We start from the raw sequence: 27,909 nt of genomic DNA, 5'->3' as shown, positions 1-27,909 counted from the left end.
TCTCCTTCTCAATCTGGATAATCAGTGGTGCTTTATATTTTGTCATCTGCTTGGGGTTAGCAGATGAACATTTTAATTAATACCAGCTCATTCACAGTACCACAAAACCCTTGGATACATTCACATTCTTAAGATGCATAGAGTGAACATGAATCATGCTTTCAAGACTTATTTTCAGAATAAGCAGGTTATATACAATTCCTGTAATCTTGACACAAAATCTCTTTGTTGTGTTGAAAACATTTTCAACAACCAATGGAATGGAGTAGTATCCTAGATACTGAATTTACTTAAAGGAAAATTTTCTGGAGTTGGTGCTGTTTGAAAGGTGTTCCTACTTAAATAATACCCTGCCTAGCACTATGTGGGCTTTCTTCTGAACTTGTGAAAACCTGTTGCAGATGGACTGTTGTCAATGGTGTTGCCATCTTCCACTGAATATCAGACTACTTCTTGCCACACTTCTTCTAATGAGTCTTCTCTGCCAAAAAAGGAAAAAGTTGAGCAGGAAATCAGTTCTTTGGCTTAGCAGCCATAAGCATCTAACCATTTTTATTGAAAAGGGGTGATCTTTACTATTTGGTTCTAGTTTCACAGATATTCCCTCATTGGATTCTATTTTTTCTGAATGGGGGTGTTCCAAAGGCATGCAAAAGCTGGAGGCAAAAGCAGAAATGCTCTCCCCATTCTTTATAGTTGTTTGCATGCATCTCAGTTTTTAAGCTGCTGGAACTGAGGGAAATGGAATCAATCAGAGCATTATAAAACTAAAAAGTACATAAAGTACAGTTGCAGGTACAAATTGTGCCCCTGGTGGAAGAGCTGCTCATTTTGGGGTTAGATGTGTACATCATAAGCATTTTACCATTGCTTTGGTATGAAAGTGATTCCATGTAAGGTAAATAAGCAGAATATCTCTCATCACACCAGCAGGAGCTGTCTGCTTAGATTGCTCCCACCCACAATTATTTACTTATATATATAAAGCCCCACTCTCATTTAAGAGTTTCACAAGCAGCAAGAGCCTGTTTCTCTCTCCTCTCCTCTCCCCCATACCTAGGCAGCAACAGCTCCCAGCTRCTGGCTCATGCAAACCTCTGGCATTAATTAACCCTGGCTGCTGCCAGCAGGAGCCCGGCAGAGGGGTGGGATGGAGACAGGTCGGTGATTGGTTTGGGGCTGGAGATGGAGGGTGGGATTTGGTACTTCTGTGCTCTCAATTGCAACATCCAGCGAGCAGCAGAGTTAGGAGGTTAGGGGCTGTTGTTGGTAAGCAGAGACTGCTTTGTGTTTGTCATGTCTTTCATCCAGGTAGACAAGAACTCAGATTTTCCTCTTCAAAATCTCCCCTATGGGGTTTTCTCCACTAAGGAGGAGGTGAGTAACAGCATCCTTTGTCCTTGTACTGTTGTAATTGTTTGGAGGCTATGAATAGGAACAGAATTTCCCAGCAATTTGGGATAAAGAAAAACTTTCCAGGCTGAGACACTTGCACAGGCTTCCTGATTTGGCAGTGAAATTGTAGCTAGTCTGGTGTGTGTGTGTGTGTGTGTGTGGTTTTTTTGTTTGTTTGTTTTTAATGCGGTGGTTTGGATGACAGCTTCTTTAACACTGCACAGAAGAAATGAAAAAACATTAATACTTCTGAGAAGTATTTTGGCTAATGAATACCATAGTTTCACTGTTTTTGACTGTGAAATCATTAAATCCATGTTTGATCTCTTTGTTCTCCTTGTAGATGCATGTCACAGTTTTCACTTTGTTTTGAAATGTATTTCTTATTTCCTTTATGGCCAAGTCTAATCACACCTTTGCCCCTCCTCAAAAAACTGCATTAAATATGTATTTCACCTAAGATTATATGTAGTGTCCTGTTACTTTTGTGCAGTATGAACTGATATAGGTAAAAATAGAATTCTTTATTGAAAACACTGGATCTGCAAGCAAGCGTCGTGTCCTGTGAGCAGCAGTGTTTCGTTCTGGTCTTCTAAGAGTCTTCCCTTCCAGAGTTTGGTAGGGCCTGCTGCAAAGGCATTAAACCAGGGGACAAAACATAAGCTTCGTTTCTGTCTTTACAGCTGACAGCCCCCGCCCCCGTCTGTGTTTTACTGGGCATACATATAGTGAAGTGATGCTTTAAATGTGTGAAGAACTTAAATGCTATGCCCAAAGGCTGCAGTTTGAGCCAGCTTCAGGTCTTATGATTATGTAAGAAAACACTGTTCAACTTTTTCAAAGAAGTTAGCTACCCAATTACTATTTTAATGAGAACTGAGCCCAGAATTTTGTTAAACTGCCTGCTAAATCCATACCTGCAAATGTTCAGACCTTTTGGAGCCTCTGAAATGTGCCCCACTGGAGGGAAGGAAATGAGTAGAGAGAGACATCTAGAAAGAAAAAACGGGAGGATTTTTTTTATCACTGCTAATAGGTACTTCATGATCATGTCCTGGTTTCTGCTGTCTTGGCTTATCGATAGCGGTTAAAGAAAAGAATTTAGACCAGAAGATTGTGTTTTCTGATCTGGTATTTTCCAAAGATAAAAACAAGATGGTTCATTTAATCTGTTTCTAGATGTGTGCATTGTTATCTAACAAATTTGGTTTTTTCCCTCTTCTCCAGTAGCTGTTCTCCGTTGTGAAAACATCTTCACACAGGTCGTTGTTAAAAGGCAGCCAAGAACTTCTGGGTCGTTAGGAAAATAGTGTTCCAGAAGTGGCACAATGTTTGAGTGCTTTCAGGTTAAAAAAGCTGATGTCATTCCTGACTATCCTAGTTGCAGATTAACCTGACCTGACCTTTAGAATTTTTTGCAAGGGTGTTTGCTGAATAAATACATATTATCATATTTGGAATCTTGTTTAAAAATTAAAGGTTAAAAAACAGGTTTAATAGCGTGGATTTTTATTCATAGTTTTTTCCATTTTGTTAGACTACTTTTCATAATGAATGTAACTAGTTTATCTTTATTTGCTTAGAGGCATGAATAATTGATATTTGTCTTTGAATGCTCCTGCAGTTTTATAATCTCAGTACAGCTGTAGCAGAATTGCAGTGCGAGAGCCTGTGCTGCTCCAGAGCTGTTGCTGCAGGCTCAGCATGCAGTTGGCTTAGGGCCTTCAAGAGCTGTAGCAAATGAGCAGGATCTTTGTTTATTAATTTGCATCTGTCAGGCAAATCCATCTACAGACAAGAGTCGTCCATACATTTGGAAAGCCCTTCCTGGGGTTAGGACTCTAGCCTAGGGTTCGGATTCAAGTCACGGKCTTCCTGCATGACAGTAGGACAGTTTACATAGGCTAGGCCTCTTCTGACTTGGCACGGAGACGTACAGCTGAGCAAGACGTGCTGGCTTCCTCAAGTAGCTGAATGAAACGGGCAGAGGAACTGTGATGTAAAAATGCCTCTTTCTTTCCAATTATATCGTTGTGTGGATGCAATAAATCCTATCCATAGTTTCTCTATGCTTCAGTTCCCCTTCTGTAAAAGGAAGAATAGCATTTTCCTGCTTCCCAGCGTATTTCAGATGTGAGTATAAGAATTTATTCTGACATGCTTGTCATTAATGAGGAATGGGCATATATATCTGGGGGAAAGGGAACAGGGAAAGAAACTTCTATGGCGTTATCCCACCCTTCCCCCAAAAGACTGGGATGAGGGGAAGGTGCTCTCACACCCTTGGAAGTCTGTAAGGAGTCTGCCATGAAGTTGTTCTGTCTCTGCGCCTTAGCATTTTTCATCGGGCAGTCCTATCTGTTAGCTTTTCATGGTCAGTTGCTGTGATACTAGACCCTTGTCCCTCATGGATTAAACTCTTTGATCGTTGTCTTGCCCCATGCTCTCTTTGGCGATTTTGGGTTTAAGTATAAACTCTTCTTCTCTTCTCCTCCCCTCACCCTGCTTTGTAGCCTCGGCACAGGATTGGAGTAGCAATTGGAGACCAGATTTTGGATCTCAGTGTCATTAAAMACCTGTTCAATGGACCGGCTCTTTCCAAACATCAGCATGTCTTTGACCAGGTATTTATAGTACAGTCTGTTATTCTGATTTCCATGCATTTTAGAAATATTCCATAAGTTTTTAGCAACTTGTGCTGAGGTACAGGACATAAAATGGAAATGCTGGCTTTTATTCAGCAATGAAACTATGTTGATCACATTTACACCAGTATAACTCTGCTGAACAGCAGTATGATGAGGTAATGTAGTGCTGAGTGGGGAGCGTATGCACATGCACCCTTACAGGGATCCCACAGGAGCAGATGTTGAGAGAGAGGAACAGAGGCCTCTGCTCCAGAAAACGCCTGCTGCCGGGCAGGAGGGTGGAGTATTGTGCTCCAGTGATATGCACTGGGTGATACTGAGGAAAGAAAGAAATATCCAAGAGTAGCAAAGTGAATCAGGTTACCTGAACATCTTGTCCATCTCATTGTTAAGAAGTATGCTACAAAGCAGAGCTAGAAGCTTTCTTTCATTTTGAAGCTTTGGTTTTTGGTTTTGATCAAAAGCAAAAAGTCTTAATTTCCCACAATGTGGTCTTGGGGCTAGAAGTCTCTGCAGCAGAGCATGAGTGCTCAGGGGCAGTTGGCTGCATGGGCCATCAGGGGGTTGCTGCATGGCCTGAGGTGGGCAGGTGAAGTGTAGCTGAGGAGGGGATCAGCCTTGGGAGTTCGGGATTTCTGGTCCAGGGGTGTCTGGGGAATCCAGGCAAGCGTCATTAGGATGTGCTTTGCTTACAGAGAAAACTCATCACACCTGTGATTGTATGGATAGGGGAGGCACTTGCGCCCAGAGGAAATTTTTGCTGAATGCGTTATCAGACATTGGCAATGCAAAGGTCTGGCGCAAAGCCTAAACTTGACTTCAATCCCACTTGACTTCATGACAAGGAATCTGATGGGATTTAAACAACTGGGAGGCTGCGTTAGTGGTAGAGGTAAATACAAATGATCTCTGGTTGCTGCTGGTCTGGAAATCAAAGCTTCTAAGCCCTGAAGTACTGCTTCAGGTCAGGCACTTCACAAACATGCAGCAGGTCCTGCTTTAGAGGCCTTCTGGTGAGCATGAGAAAGAATAGGTAGCTATAAGCAGGGGAGAACAGGCAATCTATGAGCGATACCCATGTAACACCCAGCTCCCTTCCTGGAGGCATTTAATCCCAGAGTTGAAAGCACAGGACATATTCCATGTACATGAACAGTAAGAAAAATGCAGTCTTTTATCTGCCTCTCTACTTCTTTGTTACCTTTCAGCCAACCCTAAATGACTTCATGGGGTTGGGCCGTGGAGCATGGAAGGAAGCGAGAGCCTTTCTCCAAAAGCTGCTGTCAGCCAGTGAGCCGACCCTGAGAGATAACACGGACCTGCGGAGAAGGTGAGGAGGTGGAAAGTCACTCCTGCAAGTGGCGTTGCTGTATGTAACATCAGCTGTTTGCCTCTCCGCTTTTAAAAGGAGATGAAAGGAGCTGTGTTAGCTGTTGTCAAGGCTTGGAAACTACGTACTGTGTTGATGCATGTARAGAAAACCAAGCAATCACTCCACTGTCAGAAGAGCTGTCCTAGCCTTGCTGGCAAAGACCTGCGCTTTCTTGAGGAGAGTAGCCGAGACGGCTCCCCATCTCTGCAGCCAGGGAGGGAGAGACCCTTGGGATGGTTTCATTAATATATGGCTCTGTGCAAATGCTTAGTGCAGAGCGGCTTGTTCTCCATCACTCAACACCTCTCAGAAATCATAGAAGAACATCAGCCCCCAGGTAAATCTCCAGGGAGTTCATGTGGGTTGTGTATAGGCATCGATGTAGTCCTGAGGGGGCATAGTCAGTGTGAGTTAGAAAGGAAGGTTATCTTCATACCTGTGCTAAGGAGATCTTTAAAGCTGTCAGTGGTATTTATTATCAGGTCATTAAAGGCCTGCCACAAGGGCTGAGGGCCACATTTAAGCTGCTTCTGGTATCACCTGCATCACACTCATAAGCACCAAAATGGAATGTCAGAATGTGGCCACCTGCCACCTAAATGGAAATTAACTGGAATGTGGGCATATAATTAAGAGAGGGAAATTCTCACTGTGTCTAATTAATCCCTTAACTACCCACAAATCTGGGGTGTCAGCCTTCATCCGGGTACATTGGGCTCTGCCCTGGGGTGTGCCTGGAGTTGTGGCATCTCAGCAGAGGGATGCATTCCTCCCTGCCGGGCTCGTACTGCCTGTCGTCATCATCTTCAGCCAAGACCATGGCCCTGCCAAGCTCTCCTGGCCACCCAGGTGGCCTGCAGAGGTGGGCTTGAGCTCTGCACGCAGTGGATCAACCACTCTGCCTCCATTAAAAACATGGCTGCAGGGGTCTTAAACCCGAATCTCTCGCTCTGCCCGGCACTGCCCTGCCTGTCCTGGCTGGAGGCTCTTCTGAAGGGGCGAGACCCCTCCAACTGCCCTGCAGAAACTGTCTTCCTTCGCCAGAAACAAATCTGTTGTCCCAAACTGACGTGAGCTACGGGGCAGTGCGTTAGCTTAAGAGCGGGAGATCGGTCGCCTGCTGGTGCGTGCGTCGCTGATGGACTGCAGCCCCGGCYGTGCGCCCAGGGTCCTGTTAATGTGAAAATGCATGTGTGCGTTAATCCTGCACCTCTTTGTTTTTCCAGAGTGACACTTTAACCATTGCAACCCTCTGCCCCAGGCAGGAAGGAGGAGCTGTCCTGACCGGGGTGATTTAGGCATACAAAGTCARGAGAGGTTTTGAACCGCTGCCTGACACGGGGACCTTCCCCAGCAGGGCCCGGGAGTTTGAACTGGGCACCCTGAGAGCCACGTCCCATAAAATACACAGTCGCCCTCTCCAAGCGGTAGAGGGCAGCGGCGAACCGCTCACCTGGATACATGAAAATTGTGCATTTCTGCTGTGCTGCCCRGGAGAAGAGCCTGCTCTCTACAAACCTGCCTCGCTGCCCGCTTGCAGCTTACGGCTGCTCCTTTCAGTCATAACCGCTCCGGTGCAGCAGCAGCCTGCGCAGTCCTCAGCCTTTCTGCATACCCCAAGCTAGAAAGCAAATGCTGCCGGGTTTTGCAAAATAAATTAAGGAAGGTGCTAGAGAAAGAGAGACTCAGTCCCTTACATGCTTCTAAAGCGGCTAAGGGTGAGAACTGCAACTTTTCCGAGAGCTGAAGTCTTTGTTTTTCGTTTCAGAGCGTTTGTACCTCAGGCTGCTGCCGCAATGCACCTGCCAGCCGAAATTGGTAAGTCTCCCGGAGCTGACGGCTGTTCAGCGCTGCCCTTTGCTCTTGCCCACAGAAGCCGTTTTATGCCCAGATTGCTCAGACAGACAGATCATAGCTGTGACAGCGAATGGGTTTTGTAGGAGCCCGAAGTAGATTATTGTATGTAATGAATGGTAGGTGCTGTCTGTGGCATAAGAATAAAAGCCTGGCTAAGCTCAATAGCAGCCAGAAAAATTCTGGATGCAGTTTTTACTAAATCAGAGTTGTCTGGTGCCATAAAACTCCTGTCCTCAGATTTGCATCACCAAAGGCTTTTGTGATTACAGCCAGGCAGGAAACACTTGTTTAATTTCAAGCACTTTTCCCATTTGTTCTCAGAAAAAAATTGGGACCTTCCAAAGTTTTGCAAGCCAGATACTCTGGAATAGCCTCATAAATAAACATGAGTTTCCATTCCCAGAATACTGCTTTGCATCCCAAATCTTACCTCTACTAGCATGAGGCCATGGACTGTTTTGGAGTGTATCTCTATAAAAAATATTTTCCTGGACTTGAGAAAAAATATATATATTTGGACCAAAAAAACTTTATCAAAATCAATAGAGGAATGTGACCTTTTCTGGAGCAGGGATGTGAGCTAGAGCTATTCCTTCTGGACTCCTGGCTTCGGTGGGGTACAGCTCTTGCAACAGCAAGTCTATCCTGACCCAGGTTTAATACTTCAGTGCTTCCTCAAAGAACATAGTGTTGTAAAATTGCTGGCTACTAGCACCTCTGACTCCTCTCAGCAAGAGAGAGAGGTGTTGGCAATATTACATGTGCTATATCATGCAGCTACGAGTCATTTAGGGTTCCACTGTGCTTATGTTCAGCCCTGTCTTGCACACGATTCGTGCTTGTCCTGAGAGCAAGCACTGTCTGTATTCTGTATTGAGGTTGCAATATAACTTCCTGGGGTTGCTGTTTGGATCTCTGAGGTGTCAAAATTCTGTTTCTTTGCTAGAAACTTTTTTGTTTTTAAAACCTGAGATTACCTGAGCCGGCAACCAAGCCTTGAAGTCAAGCATAAGTATCAAAGGCATGGTAATTCTTGCTGTTTTATTACAACACTGCCTCCTGTTCTGATCCCCATAGAACTGGCTCTGATGAGCTGTGGATCTGGAGCAATGTGGATTTAAGCTGAGGGATGTACTAAGGGGGAATATGCTTGCTGGTACCTTTGCACAGTCAGATTGGGTGTTAGGAGAGGGTTAAGCTGCCTTGCTCTGTATTGCAGTAGTTTCGGGGGCAAAAGTCAGGCTCCTTTCTCTATTCAGGGGTGATGTTGATCTAAATGTGTAATGTTGCACAGTGTAAATGTCCTTGTCCCCCCCCCCCCCCCCCCTTCCCCCGCCTCCCTTGCCTCCGTCCGCTCCAGAGGGAGCTGGCAGTGCGCCGTGCCCAGGGCCCTCGTCGCCGCCNCCCCCCCGCCCCTTTTAAGTTTTTCCCGAAAGTCCCTGATTTCTAGTTACTCCAAAAGGTAGTCGAGCTGTTTGCTACAGATGGCAGCAGAGGGCAGCAGATGTACTGAGTATGAACTGGTTTCCCTCTGCCTCTGATAGCATCAGCCAGACAAAAAGAGCACTAGAACTTGGCTGGGCTCTAAAAAGCTGGATGCTGCTTTATGGATTTCCAGATAGTGGGTCATAATAGTGCTTTTTTTCCCCTCTTCTCTACTGGAAAATTTTTTTAAAGGCCAATTTTGTTGTATGCATGATTTTATGGGTGAACTGTTAATCACCACCTCTATGCTATGAATGTTATTACTATGGGGCTTAGATTAAATGTTTCTAAATGTCTCTGCTTAGCTCTTTCTCTCTGTCTCCTTTTCTGTTCTTTTCATTGCCAACAGCATATTCTGTTCTTTAGCCCCAGCAGTTGAGGGACTTTCATACTATTGATCCATATTTTATGGGTTTCTTTCCACTCAGGAGATTACACTGACTTCTATTCTTCACGACAACATGCCACAAATGTCGGGATCATGTTCAGAGGGAAGGAGAATGCCTTGATGCCTAATTGGTGGGTAGTTCAGGTATTTCTCTGGTGCAACATTATTTTATCTACATGGCTGTAGGTATATACAATTTTTGTAAAGGTTGGAGCAGTCTTTCAGCAAAATAATGATTTCAATTCACAACGGAGGAGAATCTGTGCTGTCAGAGTTCTGTAACAGAGCTGAAAATCACTTTTCCCCAGCCTTATCTGAGTTAGCGCTGCATTTAGTTGCAGCATCTGCACTGTAACCAGTGCAGACCTCTGATTCAAAGGCAGATTTACCTAAGAATTCAATTTTTGCTGAGTGATGAGAAAACAAAGTTTAAGCTACAAGGAATTAATTGGAACAGTGGCACAGAACCGTGCAGACGCAGCCGTGTGGCTTTTGGAGTGCACCTTGCACATGTCCTGGTGTCTCAGAGCAGGTACGGTGCAGATGTCTGTGCCCGTCTGTGCAGAGCGCTCTCCTCGTCCCTACCGCCCGCGTGGTGCTCCACTCTGACGGGCGGCTCTGGAGACCGGTGCACAATTAACCTGCCGTCTGCGATTCTCTTTAACAAGGCTGCACTTACCTGTCGGTTATCACGGCCGGGCATCGTCCGTTGTGGTGTCTGGGACGCCGATCAGAAGACCTGTGGGGCAGATAAGACCTGACAATGGTAAGTCCATGGCATGCTTTTAAAGTGCTTTTTTTCACATAGAAAATAGTGGATGGGAAGGGGCTGGGATGCCTTGTCTAAGGTTCAGCCTCTTGGGTTAGGGCTGAGAGCAAGAGAAAGCCCAGAGCTAAATCAGTTTTGTGTTTACGTGCCAGGCAGCATCAGCTGCTTTGTGTTTTCTAGCTATGTTATTTTTATTTCCCTACCTGCCTTCCTGTTATACTCTTTTTTCTTTTACCCACAGATAAACCTCCGGTGTTTAGCGCTTGCAAACGTCTGGATATAGAGTTAGAAATGGTAAGATGGGCTTTTTATCCCTTCAGCTGAAAAACATAAAAATAAAAACAAGAAAGAAAGAGTAAGAGTTTGGCTTCCTCTGAAATGAAGGTGTCATAAGGTTCAGAGGTTTTCCTTCCATTTCCTTTTGATAGGTTTTGTAGGAGGCAATAAAAGGATTTCTGTGGTAGGAATTTTCCGTTCTGGTGAATTAGAGTGCTCATTCAGTGCTTTGCTAATACAGCTTTCAGGCTGGAAATGGCCAAATCCAAGCACTGGTGCAGCAATCTGGAACCACAAAGGCATATTCTTTTCATCAGACACCACAGCCTGTTATCTAGTTAACAGTCACCTTTGCACTGCAACCAGAATCTTTTAATGGACATCGGGGATTTTGGAAGTACATGTTGTCTGTGCCTTAAGTCCAGAACAGAGGAAGCCGTAAATTCCTGGGAGTGCAATTCAAACGCTTCACCCTTCTGGCTAGAAAGACCAAACCTGTGTTGTAAAGAAACATCCTCAGAAGGTGCATCATCTTGTGGCTTAGCGTGGTCCAGAAGGAGAGAGTTTTATGATTATTGGCTGTGACTATATGATTTAATCCCCATCTCTCCCCTGAGAAAAACAGTGGAAGAAGCATAATATCAAGGGAAATGGTACTAAAAAATGAGCTGAAAACCTTAAACACTGTATCCTTTGCAGATCAATGCTATAAAGTGGGAGACAGTCCCATAAGATGGTGAAGCCAAATGCCTGGCATATACCTGTGCTTCACAATCTGGATTTTACCACTGGCTGCTGTGACAGCAAATTTAGACTGCTGAAGGCTTTAGCAGAAAAAGTTCCATGTTGCTTGCTGAAAGAGGCTGCTGTGATTTTTGTGCCAAGTGATCAGACTCTGCAACTTCTAAGGGAGCAAGTGCACGCACCCAGTTCGTGATTTGTTTTACTCAGTCGACCTATTTCTCCACCAGCCTCTGCTCGCCCTTCGTTGTGACAGGCTCTAGCCGAGTTAAGCAACCTTTCTGAGGCCTTTACATTCTCCTTCCTGTTCGCTGTCTGCGGCAAATACAGTCACTTCAACGGAGAAATCAGTTTTGCATCTGGATTGTGATTAAGGGGAACCATTTTTGCTCCTGTTTTTTGATATAGTCGTGTCCTTGCTAATGACTGTCTCTTAGCAACACAGTGCTGTTAAGTAATTCAAACCTGAGAGCTTCGAAGAGGGAGGGAAGAGGAGGTAGGCCCTGTTTCTTGCCTGCTTTAGGTATGGGGAATAACGCAAACTCGCGTGCTGTCGTACCTTTTTTGCTGGTGTTTGTAACCCTCTATGCAGTAAAGCCTTTGTGATTCTGTAGATGATTTTAACCCCTAGGATTTACTTAATCAACATTTTGCTTTTCATTTCCAGGCATTCTTTGTAGGCCCTGGCAACAAGCATGGGGAGCCAGTTCCTATCAGCAGAGCCCACGAGCACATCTTTGGGATGGTCCTTATGAATGACTGGAGTGGTAATCAGTACCGCCTGGAGAGTGGGTTACACTGTTGTAGCAAACCTCAGATGCGGATAAATTATATATTGTAATAGGATCATGGCTATTGAAACAACTGAATGTGGTTGAAAGGGACCAAAATGGGAGGCTAGCTGCATTTCTCAGGCACTACTTAGACCCATCGTAGATCAATCAGTAGAACCAGAAATTGCTGTCTAATGAAGACTAAGTTACGTATGAAAGAGCTAACGTTCTGCTTTCTTCTGGGCAGGGATGGAGCATTCATAAGACTGGTGATTTCTACAGAGGATTGATTTCCCTGTAAGGGTTAGGGAGAGGATTTGGCAATCACAGATCCCTCAGTTTCTGCATAGATTTAAGCAGACGTAAGCATTGTTAGCAAGTTGAAATTGGCCTTACAATTGGTATTTACCTACTGAGTGGATGTAGAAGTGTTAACTAAATTGGGGAGAAAAATACTCATTATATAAGGATGGCCTGACTTGTTTTAATTATCCCTGAATTTTCTTTCTAATCTAGTGGTTTTGAAAAAAATTTTGAGGGTTTGAAAGAGATGGATTTAAATCAGGATTTGGGCATAATGGCTTGGAAAGGGTGGGGATAATGTTTCCAAGTCCACACAGCTGGTTCTGTAGCTTGCAGAGTACTGTGTTACTCTTTCACTGGTGTTAAGGCTGTGCGACTCTTAAAATTCAAAGCAATACTGTTAAACATATCTTCTCTTTCTAGCCCGTGACATTCAGAAATGGGAATATATTCCATTGGGTCCGTTCCTGAGCAAGAGCTTTGGCACAACAATCTCTCCTTGGGTTGTTACTATGGAAGCTCTCATGCCGTTCGTGTTGCCGAATCCTGTCCAGGTTAGCAAGGGAAAGGGCTGAAGCAAAAAGAAAAGAGTGCTTGAAAAAAAAAACAAAAAAAACTCATCAGGACTAGTAGGTCCCACCAGTAGGAATCATTAAACTGTACCAACACCAAGCACATTTTTCTAAGAGTTTGAGTGTGATCCTGCTTCCAAAACATGTGAAGAAACACTGGGCTATCTTAAGTTCAAACGCTCGTTGATTTTTTTTACTGGTACTGCTGTATGGTACCTGTGCACTGTGCTGCTTTGTATTTTCTCCCCCTGCTGACTTGAGCAGGACAGAAAAATCATCATCTTCAAAAGATCTTGAAAACAAACTGGTCTGAGAGCTTCTTATTAGTGTTTGATAGCGCTTAGCATCCAGCAAGCAGTAGAGAGAGTGGACTTAAGCCAAAGCACTTTGTTCAAGCGTTTCCAGTTGTCTGTGTTATGAAGAAATTTACTTAAAAGGGAGAAAGACAGTGAAGAGTCTTACAGAGAATTTGCCATCTTCTTCGTGTGGGCACAGTGCAAAGGTGTGCTAGCTGTGTTTGTTTTGGATTAACATCCATGCCGTAGTGATGGAGAGGGCTTTTGGACCCTAAGTGCAAAAAAGGAAATCTGATTATATGGATGTCACATCTTTTCAAAAGTTTTTAAAAAATGTGTGTGCGAGGGGAAGAAAAGCAATAATCTGGACAGCAATAATGGTGCAGTAAATGGAGCATGCAGCACAGCCTGGTTATAAACAAAAAGTCATTGCGGTGGCTTGAGGAATTTTTCCTTTCTGTTTGTTTAGTCTGTGATGCCTTTTATATGCTTTTAGGATCCCAAGCCACTGCCCTACCTCAGAGATGAAGAACCCTACACTTTTGACATCAAGCTCTTTGTTGCTCTTAAAGGTATGGTAATGCTGGGTGAGCTACAGAACTGAAATTCCAGTTAAGGAAGGTAGAATCCACCATATATTTCAGACAATTTGCTCCTGGCTGCGCACTCCTGCTCTTCCATATTCCATCTTAGCCCATATTGCCTCTGTGAGAGAAAGAGGTAAAGCTCTTAACGCTCCCCGTTGGCAGGGCAGCAACGTGTCGAGGGAACGCTTCCCTCCTGGCGCTTGCAAACGGTCAGCTTACAGCGAGGAGAACCTTGGGGGCTCAGCTTGCGCGGAGGTGTAAGCAGGGCACGGGAGGAGGGATGCACACGAGTCCATCGTATCAGCTCTGGCATATCACGCTAGCCCAGCACAGACCCCAGCTAAAGGGCCCGCTGAGCAGTAAGTCCAGTTGTTGCTGCTGAGCAGAGAATAGGAAACGTGGCTTAACATTACCCCTGTGCCATCCGCACGTTTGTTTTCTACATAATGCTGGCCTTCATGCGGGAATGGGAAATGCTATTGCTTGTTTCCTGCTAGGGATTACAATGATAAAAGAAGTCTCCATCCATCTGTAAAATGAAAAGACTCCAACATCCTTCATCCAACACAAATTTTCCCTGTTTCTTATTTTTCGTTTTCCATAGGAGAAGGAATGAGCATGCCAACTACTATATGCACATCCAATTTCAAGGTAAGACTTTTGCATCTCTTATTGGTTTGAAATGTTGCTTGTGTCCTCAGTTCCAGCCTTAGGCAATTTCAAACACCGACTTTTGTATTAGCTGAAGATCAGGCCAGGTGTGTATGCGTGTCCGGGAGAGAAGGGTGGAAAGGGCTGATATTTCTTCTGCTTGCTGATATGTGAACTACCTGAACGCTTGAGCGCTGAACGAGCAGGTAGCTCTTCCTGCTGCTCAGCTTAGCATGCTCAAAGCATTATCAGCTCTGTAGTCATTTGGCAGGAAAGAGTGAGAACAGAGGACTGGGAAAGCAAAGGGAATTGCCTCACGCTGTGCCAAGGTGGAAGAAAGCTTGCAGTTGCAGCTGGTCATTTACATGCAGACTCAGTGCTGTGACACAGCTACTAGCGCTGTGCCTGCCCCAGTCCCCTCTGGGGACAGAGGGGTGGCTATTCCTTTGCACGCTGATTGAAGGTATCATAAGCCAGGAAGTGTATGCACCAGCTGCAGGGTTTCTCTGGGTGTTATGTATTCGCATATATACCAATTACCTTAATCAGTAAACCAGTAGTCAGTAAATCAGTAATAAGCAGACATTTTCTATAAACCCATTAAAATATTGGACCTTATCATGGATCCTGGGTTAGCAGTGCTGACATTAGAACGGAAGGAGAGAAGTGAAACCCAGTGTAAAGAAGAGAGATTTTAAGGGACAAAATAGTATTTTAAAGTGTATGTTTTAAATGCACATTAGCAGTGGCAGCTTCCAGTCATCATTTAGAAAGCAACAGGAACTATTAACAATTCTGCACTAAATAACTCTGTGAATGTTACCTTTGAGAAACTTTTTTTTAGGGACAGCCTTACCAGCATCATCCAGAGAATGCAGTGCATTCTGTATAGGCTAATGGCATTCAAGAGAGACCTTTGTCCTTCGTTGCTTTAGCCTCCTCTTCCTCTTCCTCTAGCACATGTACTGGACCATGAAACAGCAGCTAGCTCACCATTCCATCAACGGCTGCAACCTCAGACCTGGAGATCTCCTGGCATCTGGAACAATCAGCGGACCTGTAAGTGCTTAAGTAAACAATATCCCCTGATATTGTTCAGCAATCCAAACTGATCAGGCAGGGCTCTGGATCTAAGCATATTTGGCTTAAGCAGCCATGAAAATGTCTGCAGTTCTTTCCTAGGCTTTTTGGGCTAATGTTTTTGTAACCCAAAACCTCACTGAGAGTTTTTTCTTTTTTTAGTCTTCCCTGTGTTCCTTTTGATAAGAGCCATTTCTAATATTATATATGCAAATTCATTTCTATGCACAAGCATCCACCACACAGCCCACTTTTGCTCTGTGAAATACAGCTATTTTCATTTCTGAGAAGTGTAAACTGCAAAATAACAATTAATTATATTTTTTGAGATGTTCAAACTTCTAGTTTCTCTAATACCACATATGTGCCCCAACTTCACAAGCTATGATTTCCATTGTACTGCCATACACACAGTAGTTGAAACAAGCAGCAATATGAGATGAGTAAGGTACTGGCACTTTCCAAAACATCAAATATAAACACTCTTCATGCTTGTCAGGCAGCTTTGGGGTAAGCTGTTTCCAAACTGGGATACCTGCACTTCCATTTTGAGCATTTCTTTGCTTTTTACTTTCTTTAACCCACTGTACTGCAGATTGACATTAAAGATTTACAAACCTTTAGCAACTTTGCTCTTCTGAAAAAATGAAATGTAAAGAAAATTCTGAAATGTGACTACATAAAAACACTGTATTTGCAAAAGTGCCCTAGATTTGTTTCTGTTCTTTCTGTAGCAGGACTGAATTATTTTTAAAGGGTTTAGTGCTAGGTTAAACATACCGGATAACTTCTGGAAACCATGACTGCTTACAGCGAGCAAGGAATTAAACTACAATGGCAGAAAAAATAAGTCAGTGTATCAGTGAATTAAATCAATGGCAAGAAACTCTTCTATAGAGTTTACRTACTTGCATGTCTACTTCCAGCAGCAAGTAGTTTCAAGCAAGTAGGAGACAGATGTATTGAACAGCTGTTTGTTTGTTTGTTTGTTAACTTTTGGGTGTAGGACCCCGAGAGCTTTGGCTCCATGCTGGAACTGTCTTGGAATGGAACAAAAGAAATTAATCTTGGCAGTGGACAGTCTCGTAAATTCCTGCAGGATGGAGATGAAATCATATTAACAGGTAATGGCTGAACCACTGTTTTTACACTGTACCTAGGAAATAGATCCGTAGATTCTTCCCACTTGCAAAAGTGCCTGGTGAGCAGACACACTATTCTGTACATACCTGCCACCCAGTCACATTTGTCTCCATCCTATCTATTAGAGGACAAAAACAAGCTGATATAAAATTTCATGCCATAAATGCTTTTTGGGTTCGTTTATTTGCTTTGCTAAGTAGTTAATGATCTTGCTATGCTCGTGCATTAGTGTTGAGAGACCAGTGTAGGTCTGCCTTTGAAGATGAGAACATCTTGAGAATAGAAGCAGTTGATGTTTTGTTGCCACCACTGTTCAAGTCTGCATGTGGAGCAGAGCTTGGCAAATCCTGAAGAAAGTTATTTTGCAAGCAATATTTCTTTTGCAACATATGCATATTCAATGAAATGTGTTGCAAATTAAATATGTGGGAAGAAACAGCATGAAGCTTGCTAGAACAGCTTACCAGCTCCCCTCTGAAAAGGGCTGTGCTTGAGAGCTGCTTCATGCTGGGCTGTGGTTTTACTTTTCACCTTGAGAAGCTAAGGGCTTTATGAATTAAAATGTAACRTGGTGCTTCACAATCCAAATCCCACTCTTACTTTTCTTTTTTTTAATTCAAAGTCCAATGCAAAACAAATCTATTTTCTTTCCTTTCATCCTGCCAACCCCTTTATGGCTTTGAGGTGCCGTATATCTGGCAAGAACAGCCATGTGAAACATTTGACTCAAGCCTGCATACATATTGCTATGTCACCTATTGAATTTTTAGAGAATATCTTGTGGGATTTTGTCCATCAGCAGATCCCATTCTGAGAACTAGCTAGTACCATACCCAGCTCTGAGTAACCCCTTCGTTCAGCCTGCGTTGCTGATGTGATCTCACTGAGACGGTCTGCAAACGGATCAGATGGCTTCAGTGATGGGAAACCGTTTATGAATGTGACTTAGGCCTGAGAAAACGTGAGTGACCGATGCCTGTGCAGCGATGTGAAGGACGTAAAGGTGTGATGCTAGTAGGGGTTGACATACCTGTGCTTGCTTAATCTAACCAGCGTGGTAATAAGAGGAGACGAGATTTGGCACCAGGGGCATTAGCATATGCTAGCACCCCCCAGGCACTAGCGTCTGTGAAAGCATGTGCCATTTTGGTCTTACCTGCGCTAGGTAAATCAAGCAACGGTAGCTTGCTGGTGCATGCTATGATCTTACTGTCGCTTTTGCTGTTTGCACCCTCCTGCTAGACTTAGGGTTGGTATCTGGATCATTGCTTGGAGATAGGAGAGCTGAAATGAAATAGTAAGGAGTGGGAAGGAAATGCCTTGCAGTGCAGGAAGAAAACAAAGGTCCTTTATCCAGCTGTATCTCTGCCCAGAGGGATGTTTAATCGGAGAAAACCTAATATGGTAAAGCACAAGATCATCTAAACAAAACAGGAGCTTGAAGCTGTGCAGGACACTTGCTAGAGCACCATTCATGGCAGCACTGAAATGAATGAGGTGACAAAACCCAACACGTTTCATGCATGCATGTCACAACAGTCCGTTAGGCCCTTTGGAGACGCTGGCAAGGTTAGCAGCTCCCCAGTCACAAGCAGTGGCCCTGTAGTAGGTGCCCTGATCCGAGAACAGAAAATGTGCTRCTGACACTGACAGCAGCTGAGATGTACTCCAAGGGGAAATGGGGACAGCGTGAGCAAGAAGAGGATTTACATATGGGAATAGACATTGATCCTGCCCATCTGTTTATAAATTTGTGTTTGATCATCTTTTTAGGGCAAAATGTGACTGCACAGAGGCTCTGGGACTTAGAGTGGTGTGGAAAGGGATCTTTGCCTGCTCAGCAGTCAGTGCAGCGAGGGGAAGGTGACAGGCCTCYGAGGGTGACGAAGTTAAATCAGAGTCGCTGCATTTCAAGCTGCTGCTCTGCTCTTGCAGCTGGCTGCGCTATTCCTCCCTGGTGCGGAGCTGGGCTTTACTGTCCCAGCTACCTCTGGGTCAGAGCTGGGCCCGGAGGCTGAGCTAATCCTCAGGCTATCACCCATTTCTAGGCTAAACTCAGAGCAAAAGGACTTGTTTRTTTTTTCCATTCCAGCATGCTGTGTTCACTGTCGGATGTGATGGTTACTATGAAATAAATGCTATTCTTTAGTGACRTGCACTCTGTGATCTCAACTCTTTTGTGACAAAGAGTTCAAACTTCAATTTTTGGATACAGAGAACCAGTTCTACATAGTTATTTAGTCATCTCAGTTCTTGTTTGGGCCCCTGAATTCTCATCGATTTCACGGGATCTACGCACTTCCTCTGAGTCTAGCCATAAATCCATCGCTGGACACCTCAGCCAGTAGTGTGACATTCAGATAACAAATATCTCTGCCTGATGCCTTGCTTTTCCCAGGAAATACATAAATAGGGGCAGGTGCTGGCTGCAGGTAACCTTATGCTGCCTTATGGCGACATCGAAACATCAGTGCTGGATTTCAGAGTATTGACTGTCTCTTGTTGGGAGCTTCACTAGAAGTATTAGGCGTTGAGAGTTGCATTGCACTGAGTTTTCGGAAGACCCTGAAAACACTGGCACTCCTGCACTGTCCTGGTTCTGGGCCAGGGCTCACCCTTGGATGCACAAAACGCAACTTCTTCTGGAAAGCAGTCCTCTCATGAAGCAGTTTTCACTCACAGCGTGTTTGGGTGGCAATTCTGAGTTATTCTTTCAAAGAACATTCAGGAATTTTACCAGAACACTCTGAAATTTTTCATTTTTTTCAGAAGCATTTTTAATAAAATTGAGAATTTTTCTGTGAGGGGTTTAAAAAAAAAAAAGATATGGATATGTTTCAGAGTGAAGGCTCTATAAGCAATTTTGGTGGTGCTGCCCTGGAGCCTCCTGCCTGGCAGCCCACTTACTAGCATTGACAATCATATTTCTGTGAGGTGCTTCCRCTTTTGCAGAGGAAGATGCCAAGGCAGCTGGAGATTGAGATGGACTGGAGAGAGCTGYAGATGATGAAACCCAGGAATCCCCAATATCTCTGATATACTCTAGTCTTCACATGAGCCAGTGACTACGTGTGCTGCAACYTGCAGGCGCCTGATGCTGCTCTCCATAGGCTCCCTGTGTGCTTGCTGTGGAGAAACGCTCCTCTAGCAATTCAGGGCACCTGCTGGCCCTCCAGAGGAGCCGATGTCTCTCCAGTAACCATGTAATGCCTTAGATTAGGTATGTGCCATTAGGTATTGTGAATATCCCTTTGGATTAGATGCTGACAGCCTTATTTGCAACAAACACCTTGCAGTTTGGGAGCTGCTAGTACAAGGGGCCCAGCTGGGGGACGAAGGGGACTCGAACATCCCCCACGTCGTTCTTCATGCCTGGGAACAAGCTGCTTTGCGTAGAATAAGTACTTTAAATCCTGAATGTCTTTCATTTTTAAAGATGGCATAATGGCGTTGTTGTTAACCTGGATGAAGGCGCCGTCATCCCGTGGGACAGTCTTATGTTAACCAGCTTGCTGTGTTATTTAAAGGAGGAATATTCCCTGATGGCAGCGATCGGGGCGTCGTGCCATCCGCGAGAGCCGGGCGTTGTTGTGCGCGAATGGATGTGACTGCTGCTGGAGCTGTCTGCTGGGACAGTTTGGGATGTGTTCCTATTTAGTGACTTACAGCAGATCCAGTGCCTTAAGGCGCCCCGAGGCAGCACTCGTGCTATTACATCCTCTCCCGGGGCCGTTCCATTAGCTCTTGCCAAGTGCCCAACCCATAATTTCTAGTCTCCCATTTCAGCTTCATGTTTTTGCTCTTGTCTATCCTTCCTCCTTGTGGGAGCTATTGCTGAGCCCTAACGCACAAAGTGAGGGGAATCTATTACTCCCCAGACGCGCGTCTCGGGCAGGCAGCGCTGCAAGCCGTGGCTCGCCGAGGCCCCGCTGCAGCCTGCTTCAAAGATCTCCCCGCAGCTCCTTGGCACTCTGCTCAGGCCGCTGCTGCTGGCAGCACAGAGCTCGCTTTGTTAAATGGGCTGCTCCTTGGTACTGCTCTAAATTATACTTGACAGCAGGGATAACTAAACTGGACTGAAATAATAAGCCAGCATTCAAAGGAAAACTGGCAGTGAAGCCTAATGAGACAAATGGAAACTGAGCTGAACCTTAAAGCAAGCGTCTTACTCAAGCGTTGTTTACTAATGAGCGTTACCCTGCAGAGATGGGGATGYTGTCCGTGGGCTGGCTGCTGTGTACGTACCTACAGACCCTGCTGGCCCTGGAAGAACTTCTTTTCAGCCTGGCTGTGATAGCTGCGCTGCTGGGTTAGAGGTGGCAGCACCCGTCTGAGCGCTGCGATGACTTTGGGTCTTTGCAGTGCAGCCTGAGCCCACCCTGTCCTGCTCTGGCACTGAGGGGAGGGCTGGAGGCCGGGGGGTTGGTGATCCTTGGTGAGTTCTGCTCTGCTCAGCTCCCTCTTGGCTTCTCTGAGGCCGCTGGCTTTTATCACTTGCAGGGAAGATGATGTATTCCGTTATTTTAGGAAAATCCATCTCTGACTCTGAAATCACTCCTTAAAATGCAGCATATGCTACTTGTGCCCTTCCTTTGATCAGCTGTTGCCAGTGAAAGAGCTACAGTAGGTCTCCTCAGCTGTGACTTCCCAGAATAGTCTTTCCAGATGGGCCCGAAGCCCCAGCTGTGTCCCCTCCTTCCTCTGCAGCTTCCTGACGGATGCTGTTTGTGGAGCAGCTCCGCCGGCCCCTGGCAGCAAGGGGTGCTGCAGCGTCCCTCGGGCATCATGTCACCTCTGCCATCACACGCGAGCATGGAGAGCTTGAACTGTCCCATAGTTAGAGATGTTGTCGCAGATCGGTAGCTTCAGCAGCAGTCAGCAGACTTTCAATGTCTATTTATATAATGGAGGATAAATGGATATTTTGAGTTAGATGCTGAGTTTCTCATGGAACTATGCTGCTTAAATTTAGCAAGCTAAACAGATTCTGCTAGGGCAGATCCCTGTTGTTTGGGTTTTTAATGATCATCGTTCTGGCTTATGAGCACCCCAAAGTCAATGTCCCAAGAGCAGTCCTAATGCTGCAGAAAAGGAATCCAGATTTACTTAATTTCAAGGCTTGGCCAGACAGCAGTTCTGCTTGTCAGTTAGATGGATGATGCTGCAGGTTAGGTTTAAATACGGAAATATTGCACATGTTGTTTACTCTTTGATTGTATTCCCTAAACTTGCATATTGCTGTGCTTTGTGCTTTTTGGGGGAGGGGGGTGTTGTTGTTGTTGTTGTTGTTGTTGTTGTTTTTTTAATAATCCTGGGCTACTTGAAGTCTTCTTTTTTTTCCCCTTTTGCATTTCTGGGATGTTGCATGTGGCAGTCAAAATTTTAATAGTACTATACCACTGACTTGCTTACATGCAATCTTAAGGTGTGACAATGTCTCCGTCAAACTGACTCAGTTCGCGACCCTGCTCTGAGAACTTACTGATTCTAAGGAAAATCCAGGCCCAGTCTCTACCTTGCAGTGCTGCTGCGGATTTCCGAGAGGCTGAAGAAAAGCACTAAGCTTCCTAGCGCTCAGAAGCTGGATTCCACGCTTCATGGATCAGGGCGCTTTTAAAATATTTGTGTGCTTGTGCCTCTAAAAACCAACATAAATATCCTTGCCGCAGCCTGTTCTTTATCTTCTGTGTTGTCAGCCCACGTTTATAAGTATGAGCTGGATGCGCATAGCAAYCTGGCTGCATAAGCGCAGGTTTGTGTAGCCGGGAGCCAGCGGCGCCCCGAGAGGAGGCGCGATTCCCTCGCGCTCGCCGCGCGCCGAGCGTGGTGCGCAGCGGCACGGCCGCGCGCCCTGATCTCGGGGCCCCGGGGCCGACGCGGAGCCGAGCGGCGTCGCACCGCCGAGACCGCGGCTGCCGCCTCCCCTGCGGGCCGAGAGCGCGGGCTCGCCGCGGGGCACTTCCGTTCCTTGTCGGGCTCGTGTCTTTATTCGCTTCTACCCCCGGTAAAATCCCGCTGTGCTCGCGTAACGATCTGTCTTTGCTTCCTCGTCCCAGGTTACTGCCAGGGCAGCRGCTACCGGGTGGGATTTGGCCAGTGTTCGGGAAAAATTCTTCCGGCCACGTCATTTCCGTGATGCCTGGCGTAAGGTGGCTTCGGAGGAAGAGATGAAGGATCTGTCTGCCCTGTCTCTAACATCCAYGCTGCTTTATTCAGATTTACTGGTTTTATATGAATGATTGGAATATTGTTTTTAATTATCAATAAATATCTTATAGATCAGTGCAGCTCTCTGGTGTGACAAGCTAACATTGAAAACCTTTTCTTAAATTTCTCAGAATGAGAACAAGATGATTGGAAAGTGAGATTTTTAACTTTTTGACTGTATTAATAGTTTTATAAGGATAAAATTTTCAGTTAAACTTACATATTCAGAGTATTAGGTTGATGATAACAGCAGGGATTGGATGCTGATATACATGTTTTTTCAATGCACTTCATATGCTAGAGATAAAAACTCAAAGATGAGAGTTTCATATGAAGATACACATTTACAAAACAGTCTGGGGGGAAAAAAGAGTTACAAGAGTATGCCCTAATTTATAACAAAACACTTTTTGAACTGAAAACACTGCAAAAAGTACTAAACAAACTAGCAGACTATTAAAATAGTGAAAACAAAAAGTCCAAATGGAATTGTATTGCTAAAAATAAAAAAAAACACTGGCCGTCAGCAAGACTGCTCCTCCTGCCCTTGCGCAAGCAGAGGCGCCTCTCGGTGCCCCCGCGCGAAGATCGGTGCCAGCCCTGAGCTTCCCACTCCGTAACTAGCCAGCAACTTCCCCAGCCCTTTTTCCTGCCGCCCTGGGCACGAGCCTCCCGAGGGTTCAGGAAGGCCGGGGCTCGAGCGATGCCCCGGCGCGCTGGCGGCGGTCGCACTCGGCCGCTGGCAGGACGGCGGCGAAGGTGGCCCCCTTCCCGCGCTCGGGAGGGCCGCGGCGTCGCCCGCGGCAGGCGGCGAACGGAGCCACGCGCCGCTTTTCTCAAGCGCGAAGGGCAGCTGCGGTGTCCCACTGCTCTACAAATCAGTTTGGCTGCGTGGCCGAGTGCCAGATCGCATCAATTAGGGGTCGTTACGGACTGAAGACGCTCGGGAGGCTGCTGATGAGCTCTGGTGCCGAGCGATGGGAGCTCGTGAAATGTCGGCTTGGTCCTCAAAGCGAAGAGCCTGCCGGGGCGCGCGCAGGCTGCTGCTCTGCCGCGGCCGCCCCGTTCGCTCCTGCGGAGGTCGGCTGGGAGCCAGAGATGAGGTCGGGGGACGTTTTTCTTCCTGCTGCAGGCTGCTTTGTACAGTACCTGTGGCCTCCTGAGACGGGCAGTGTTTTGCTTGTTTGCACGATGCTTTTTTAAGGAAGATGAGGGCAGGTGGACCTTCCTTAGGGAAGGGGAGCGAGCCCACTCCGCAGACAGGAGTGGGAGAGGGTCTGGGCAAATCCACCTTGAAGCTTGGCCAATTCGGTGTCCGGTCACGCTGCTCTTTGACGTCACCCCTGCGAGTCGGTAGCGGGGAGCACCCAGTGTTCATCGGGAATGTGACCCCTTGTCCGTGCAGGAGAGAAAAATGATTTGGGAATGAAGATTAATGAAAAAATGTGACAGAGCAGATAAATCACTGCTCCTGGGGCACGTCTGCCGAAATGGGGGCTCTCGCAGGCGGCCGCAGAGCGAGCAGTAATAATGGCCCCTTTCACAAGTGATATGGGGAGGATCGTCCCCGAATCAATTTAAATTCTCAGCCTAAGACATTCCACTATCACCAGAAATAATGACCTGGCCAGGAAAACAAGGGCTCGTTGTTGTTTATCAAGGAAAAGCTCTTTTCCCTTCAGGCTGTTGTGGATACTTTGAGTTTGACTAATAGCCAGATATTTATTTTAATGTACCGTGGCTCAGCTGTCAGTTTATAGGATGCTTTGTGCTCCCCTTTGGCCGAGCGACCGCGAAGGACAGCCACRAGTTGACTCCTTGCCTCTAGGATTCAGCGATCTCCCGCGCTGGCGCCCTGAGCAGAGAGGTGCCTCGTTCCCGGCAGCCGCAGCGAGAGGACGCGCGGCATCGCTCCCGCGGAGGGGTCTCCTTGCCGCGTGCCTGCCCTGGCGCGCGGGGACTCGAGCGCTGGCAGGGGTGCCCGCCGCGGCGTGGGGACACGTCTGCCCTCCTGCGTCAGGAGCTTTMCCCACCTCCTGCCCGGGCCTCCGCTGCAGCCCCCCGCCAGCGTGGCGGGGGGTGGTATGCYGAAAGGGAGGCTGCTTTTCCGAAAAGCCTAGAAAAAAAATCTCTATTGACAAGAGCTGATGGAGGTGCCAGGGCGGCGTGTTATTAATTTATGGGGTTTGACCTTGGTGTGTGATGGAAAATACCATGCTCAGATGGTATTTTTCAGCCAGGAAGGACTGCCGCATCAGTGCTTTCTGGGTGCGGGAATGTTTATTAGAAACTGCTAAATTCACTCTGCTCTTTTCTCGCTCTGTGCAGCTCCAAAGGCCTCCGTGTAACCCGGCGGGTGGCTCCGGAGGTGGCCACAGCAGCCTGTTGCAGTTTGGGGCTGTTGGGTGGAGCGCACGGGCACGGGGGTCCTGGCTGGCAGGGCACAGCCCGGCGGGCACCTCACCCTCGGCTGCGTCGCGGGTGAAAATCTCCCCTCCCAAATTCTCACTCTCATCCGGTGACATCTGAGCRTGGCCCAAGTGGCCTCTCTAGCTGGGATGTGATCTCCACCTGGGGCAAATCTGGAGAAATCCCATCTTTCCAGAAAGCAGAGGTGTCTGCTATCCTGCTGCTACACCACAGTGCTTGGTGTTGTCTGGAAAACAGCCCAGACCTTGCCGAGGCGAGTTTGGGGGAAAAAACAGGTGTTCTGGGCACACCCCAGCTTGCTCAACCTGGGGCAGCTGCAACCACTTGGCCTTTAAATTGAAGGTCATCCAGCCCCCTCTGTCCTTCCCCTCCAAGGTCTTGGAGCAAAAGACTACTTTAGCTACTTTGTGGTTAAGTGCACAGACCTGGGGCTTAGAAAAGTTTATTTTTAAAGTGCTACTTTAATTGGTTGGACCCTTCCTACAAAGAGCTTCCCCTCTACCTCTGGAGGTGTTTGCTGCAATTAGGTTTGAGAATGGTTCTCTTTGCTTCTAGAGGCTATTTATTTTAATTCAGTTTAAATCTGCTCTCCCTGGCTTGCTTATATCCTGCTTCCAGCAAAAAGGAAAGCAAAAAAAGAAATCAAAAGCGGAGCTCCCCTTCCTCTGCTCTGTCCCAGCGCCAGGTTAGTGACCCAGGCTTGGTCTCAGTGGGACGAGGCGGCCCCGGAGCGTGAGTATTGCCGGACACGGGGCAAAAGATGTCGGGCGTGTGGGGATTGCTGGGAGCAATTGTGTTATTTTGCTATTAAGAAAGYCAAGGGCATCCTCTGCTTGATCCTGTTGGAGGTGTGCTACTTCTAGACCAAGGCATCATCTGGTTGGTGTGTAATGAAAAAGCTGGATGTAATTTATAATACTACAGTTGATATGAAAAAGTACCAATAATGAAGTGTAAAATAAGAAGCATAGCATAACTCCCTAAATCATATTTCAGAGTTTGGAAAGGAATGATGKGTTTTCAATACGAAATGTTAGTATTCTTCACCAAAAATAGTTTTACGCAGGGTTTCCAATTAGAAATGGCTATGATATCATGAAAAAAATGGTTTTGATGAAAATGTTCAGGTCAGCAACATTCAAATTCCTTCATTAACCAGGCAGTAATAATTCACAGTCAAATGATCTTTCAGAAGTCATTCGGGGTGAGGTGGTGACTTTGCTAAAAGGGCCATTGCTGCTAGATCACCTTTGCACTGGTTTGGGCTTTCGGCAGCAGGACAGGGCTCCCCTTCGCAGGCCAGGCAGCTGCTCTGTTCAGGGTGCCCACGCGGGTGCTGTTTGGTGAGGACAAGAGATGGTTCCTGGAATTGTTTTAACGATTCAAAGCTTCCCAATRTTTGGAAGCGTGCACAGGACATGCTGAAGCACCGGCTCCGCGCTGCCCCACATTACTTATAACGCAGATCTGCGGCGATGTGTTCRTCCCTCTCGTGTGCCGTTCGTTTCTGAGGGCATCTTAAGGTCAGCGCTTGCACAGAAATTTGGTTTTCCGTTAATTACGTCACAGGTAGCTATGAAGTTGAGATGATGGTTCCTTATGGGTTTCAAAGCATCTTAAGTTTTCTATATGCTTTTTCTCATGCTGCCTGCTGGGTCTCGTGTTTGGGCAGGAACAAATTCAGTGGTGACAATATACAGGTGATGAGTTTAATCTGTTTCTTCCCACTACAGAGGCCTGCAAAACCCAAAGTGCCAGTGATTTAGCTAGCTTGAAGGGTAATCACCTGGAAGCCATTAAAAAMCAAACACAAACAAACAAAAAAACCCAAATTGCTCTAGGGAGTCRGAGGGCACCGCGAGGAGCAGAGCTGCGAGCGTGGGCTGAAGCGAGACTGTACTGAGTCGCTCTCCCTGCTCGTCCTGCCTTCGGCGGCTCGTGGTGGCTGCCGCTGGGCGAGGAGCACGTCCCCCTCGCCGCCGCTCTCCCGGCCGGCCGGGGCTCTGCGCCCGTGACCGCAGCCTGCTCGCCCCGCTGCGTCCCCGGGGGCGCAAACCGCTGCCTTCGATAGCTCCCTCCGCCTTAAGTAATTGCCTGCCGCAGAAAAAGCTTTTGCTGGGAATGGGCGGAAAGGACCGGTCATGCCGGGTACTTTGGCGCTATCCCAGGTGCGGGAAGGGGCAGTGCCAGCTGGTGGCGTGGGAGCCGCGGGGGAACGCGGGAGCGCGGGCCGGGCTGCAGGAGAAGCAGCCCGCGAGGGCGGTGGTGGTGGGGTGCTGGGAACCGGCCGAGGGGCTTCGGCCACGGCGCAGGGGAGCCCGGCTCCGCGGCTGCCGAAATCCCGAAAGGGTGATGCAACTTGGCTGCCCCTGCCAGGCGCTTCGTTTGCTCAGCAGAGGCAGTCCGGCCGCTGCTTAAGGGTTGTAATTAGTTTTAAATGCAAAATATGTTTTGATAAACTGCTCTTTCCTTATGGCTTTAACTTGCTTAATGCAATTTTAATACATTTTTAATTGATTTCCGATTGCCCTCTGGGAGCTGCCTGGCCAAGTCCCAGTAAAAAGCATTGGGTTTTGTAACTAAGAACTTAACATTCAGCATGTCCTAACACCCTCATGGGCTAGATTGAACCATGAGAATAAAYGCAGTTAGGAATCCAAAATTACATAATTGCTTTAAAAATGTGTGTGCAAACGGTGTTTTCCTTCTGGTTAACAAAAGAGAGTAGCAAATTTTTCTGGCCAAAGAGTATCAACCATTTTTAATGAAAATAGATTTAAAAAAAAAAAAAGTGCAAATGCAAAATAATGTTGATTGAAATCACAAATTCCCACTGCTGCATTAAGAGATAGACAAAATTGGGGGTTTAATATCTTTTATTTAAATCAATTCACCTGAAGTACAAAACCAGGAGACAGCTAAGACAAGCGGTTTGA

General features: G+C 46.4%; 1 protein-coding gene across 1 annotated transcript; it reads left to right on the top strand.

The window, feature by feature from the left end:
• Window positions 1–1,275: 1,275 nt before the first annotated feature.
• FAH (fumarylacetoacetate hydrolase) lies at window positions 1,276–22,623 on the top strand. Its single transcript, XM_026060680.1, has 14 exons — window positions 1,276–1,377; window positions 3,909–4,019; window positions 5,252–5,373; window positions 7,184–7,233; window positions 9,186–9,276; window positions 9,814–9,911; window positions 10,156–10,208; window positions 11,599–11,698; window positions 12,431–12,561; window positions 13,372–13,447; window positions 14,067–14,113; window positions 15,071–15,172; window positions 16,200–16,317; window positions 22,393–22,623. The coding sequence occupies exons 1-14, from the start codon at window positions 1,297–1,299 to the stop codon at window positions 22,470–22,472; spliced, it is 1,260 nt and encodes a 419-aa protein (XP_025916465.1). The 5' UTR covers window positions 1,276–1,296; the 3' UTR covers window positions 22,473–22,623.
• Window positions 22,624–27,909: the final 5,286 nt, after the last annotated feature.

This window comes from Apteryx rowi, unplaced genomic scaffold (assembly GCF_003343035.1).
Source record: "Apteryx rowi isolate R43461 unplaced genomic scaffold, aptRow1 scaffold_17, whole genome shotgun sequence".
Classification (NCBI taxonomy): domain Eukaryota; kingdom Metazoa; phylum Chordata; class Aves; order Apterygiformes; family Apterygidae; genus Apteryx; species Apteryx rowi.
This window is presented reverse-complemented; position numbering and strand designations above follow the sequence as displayed.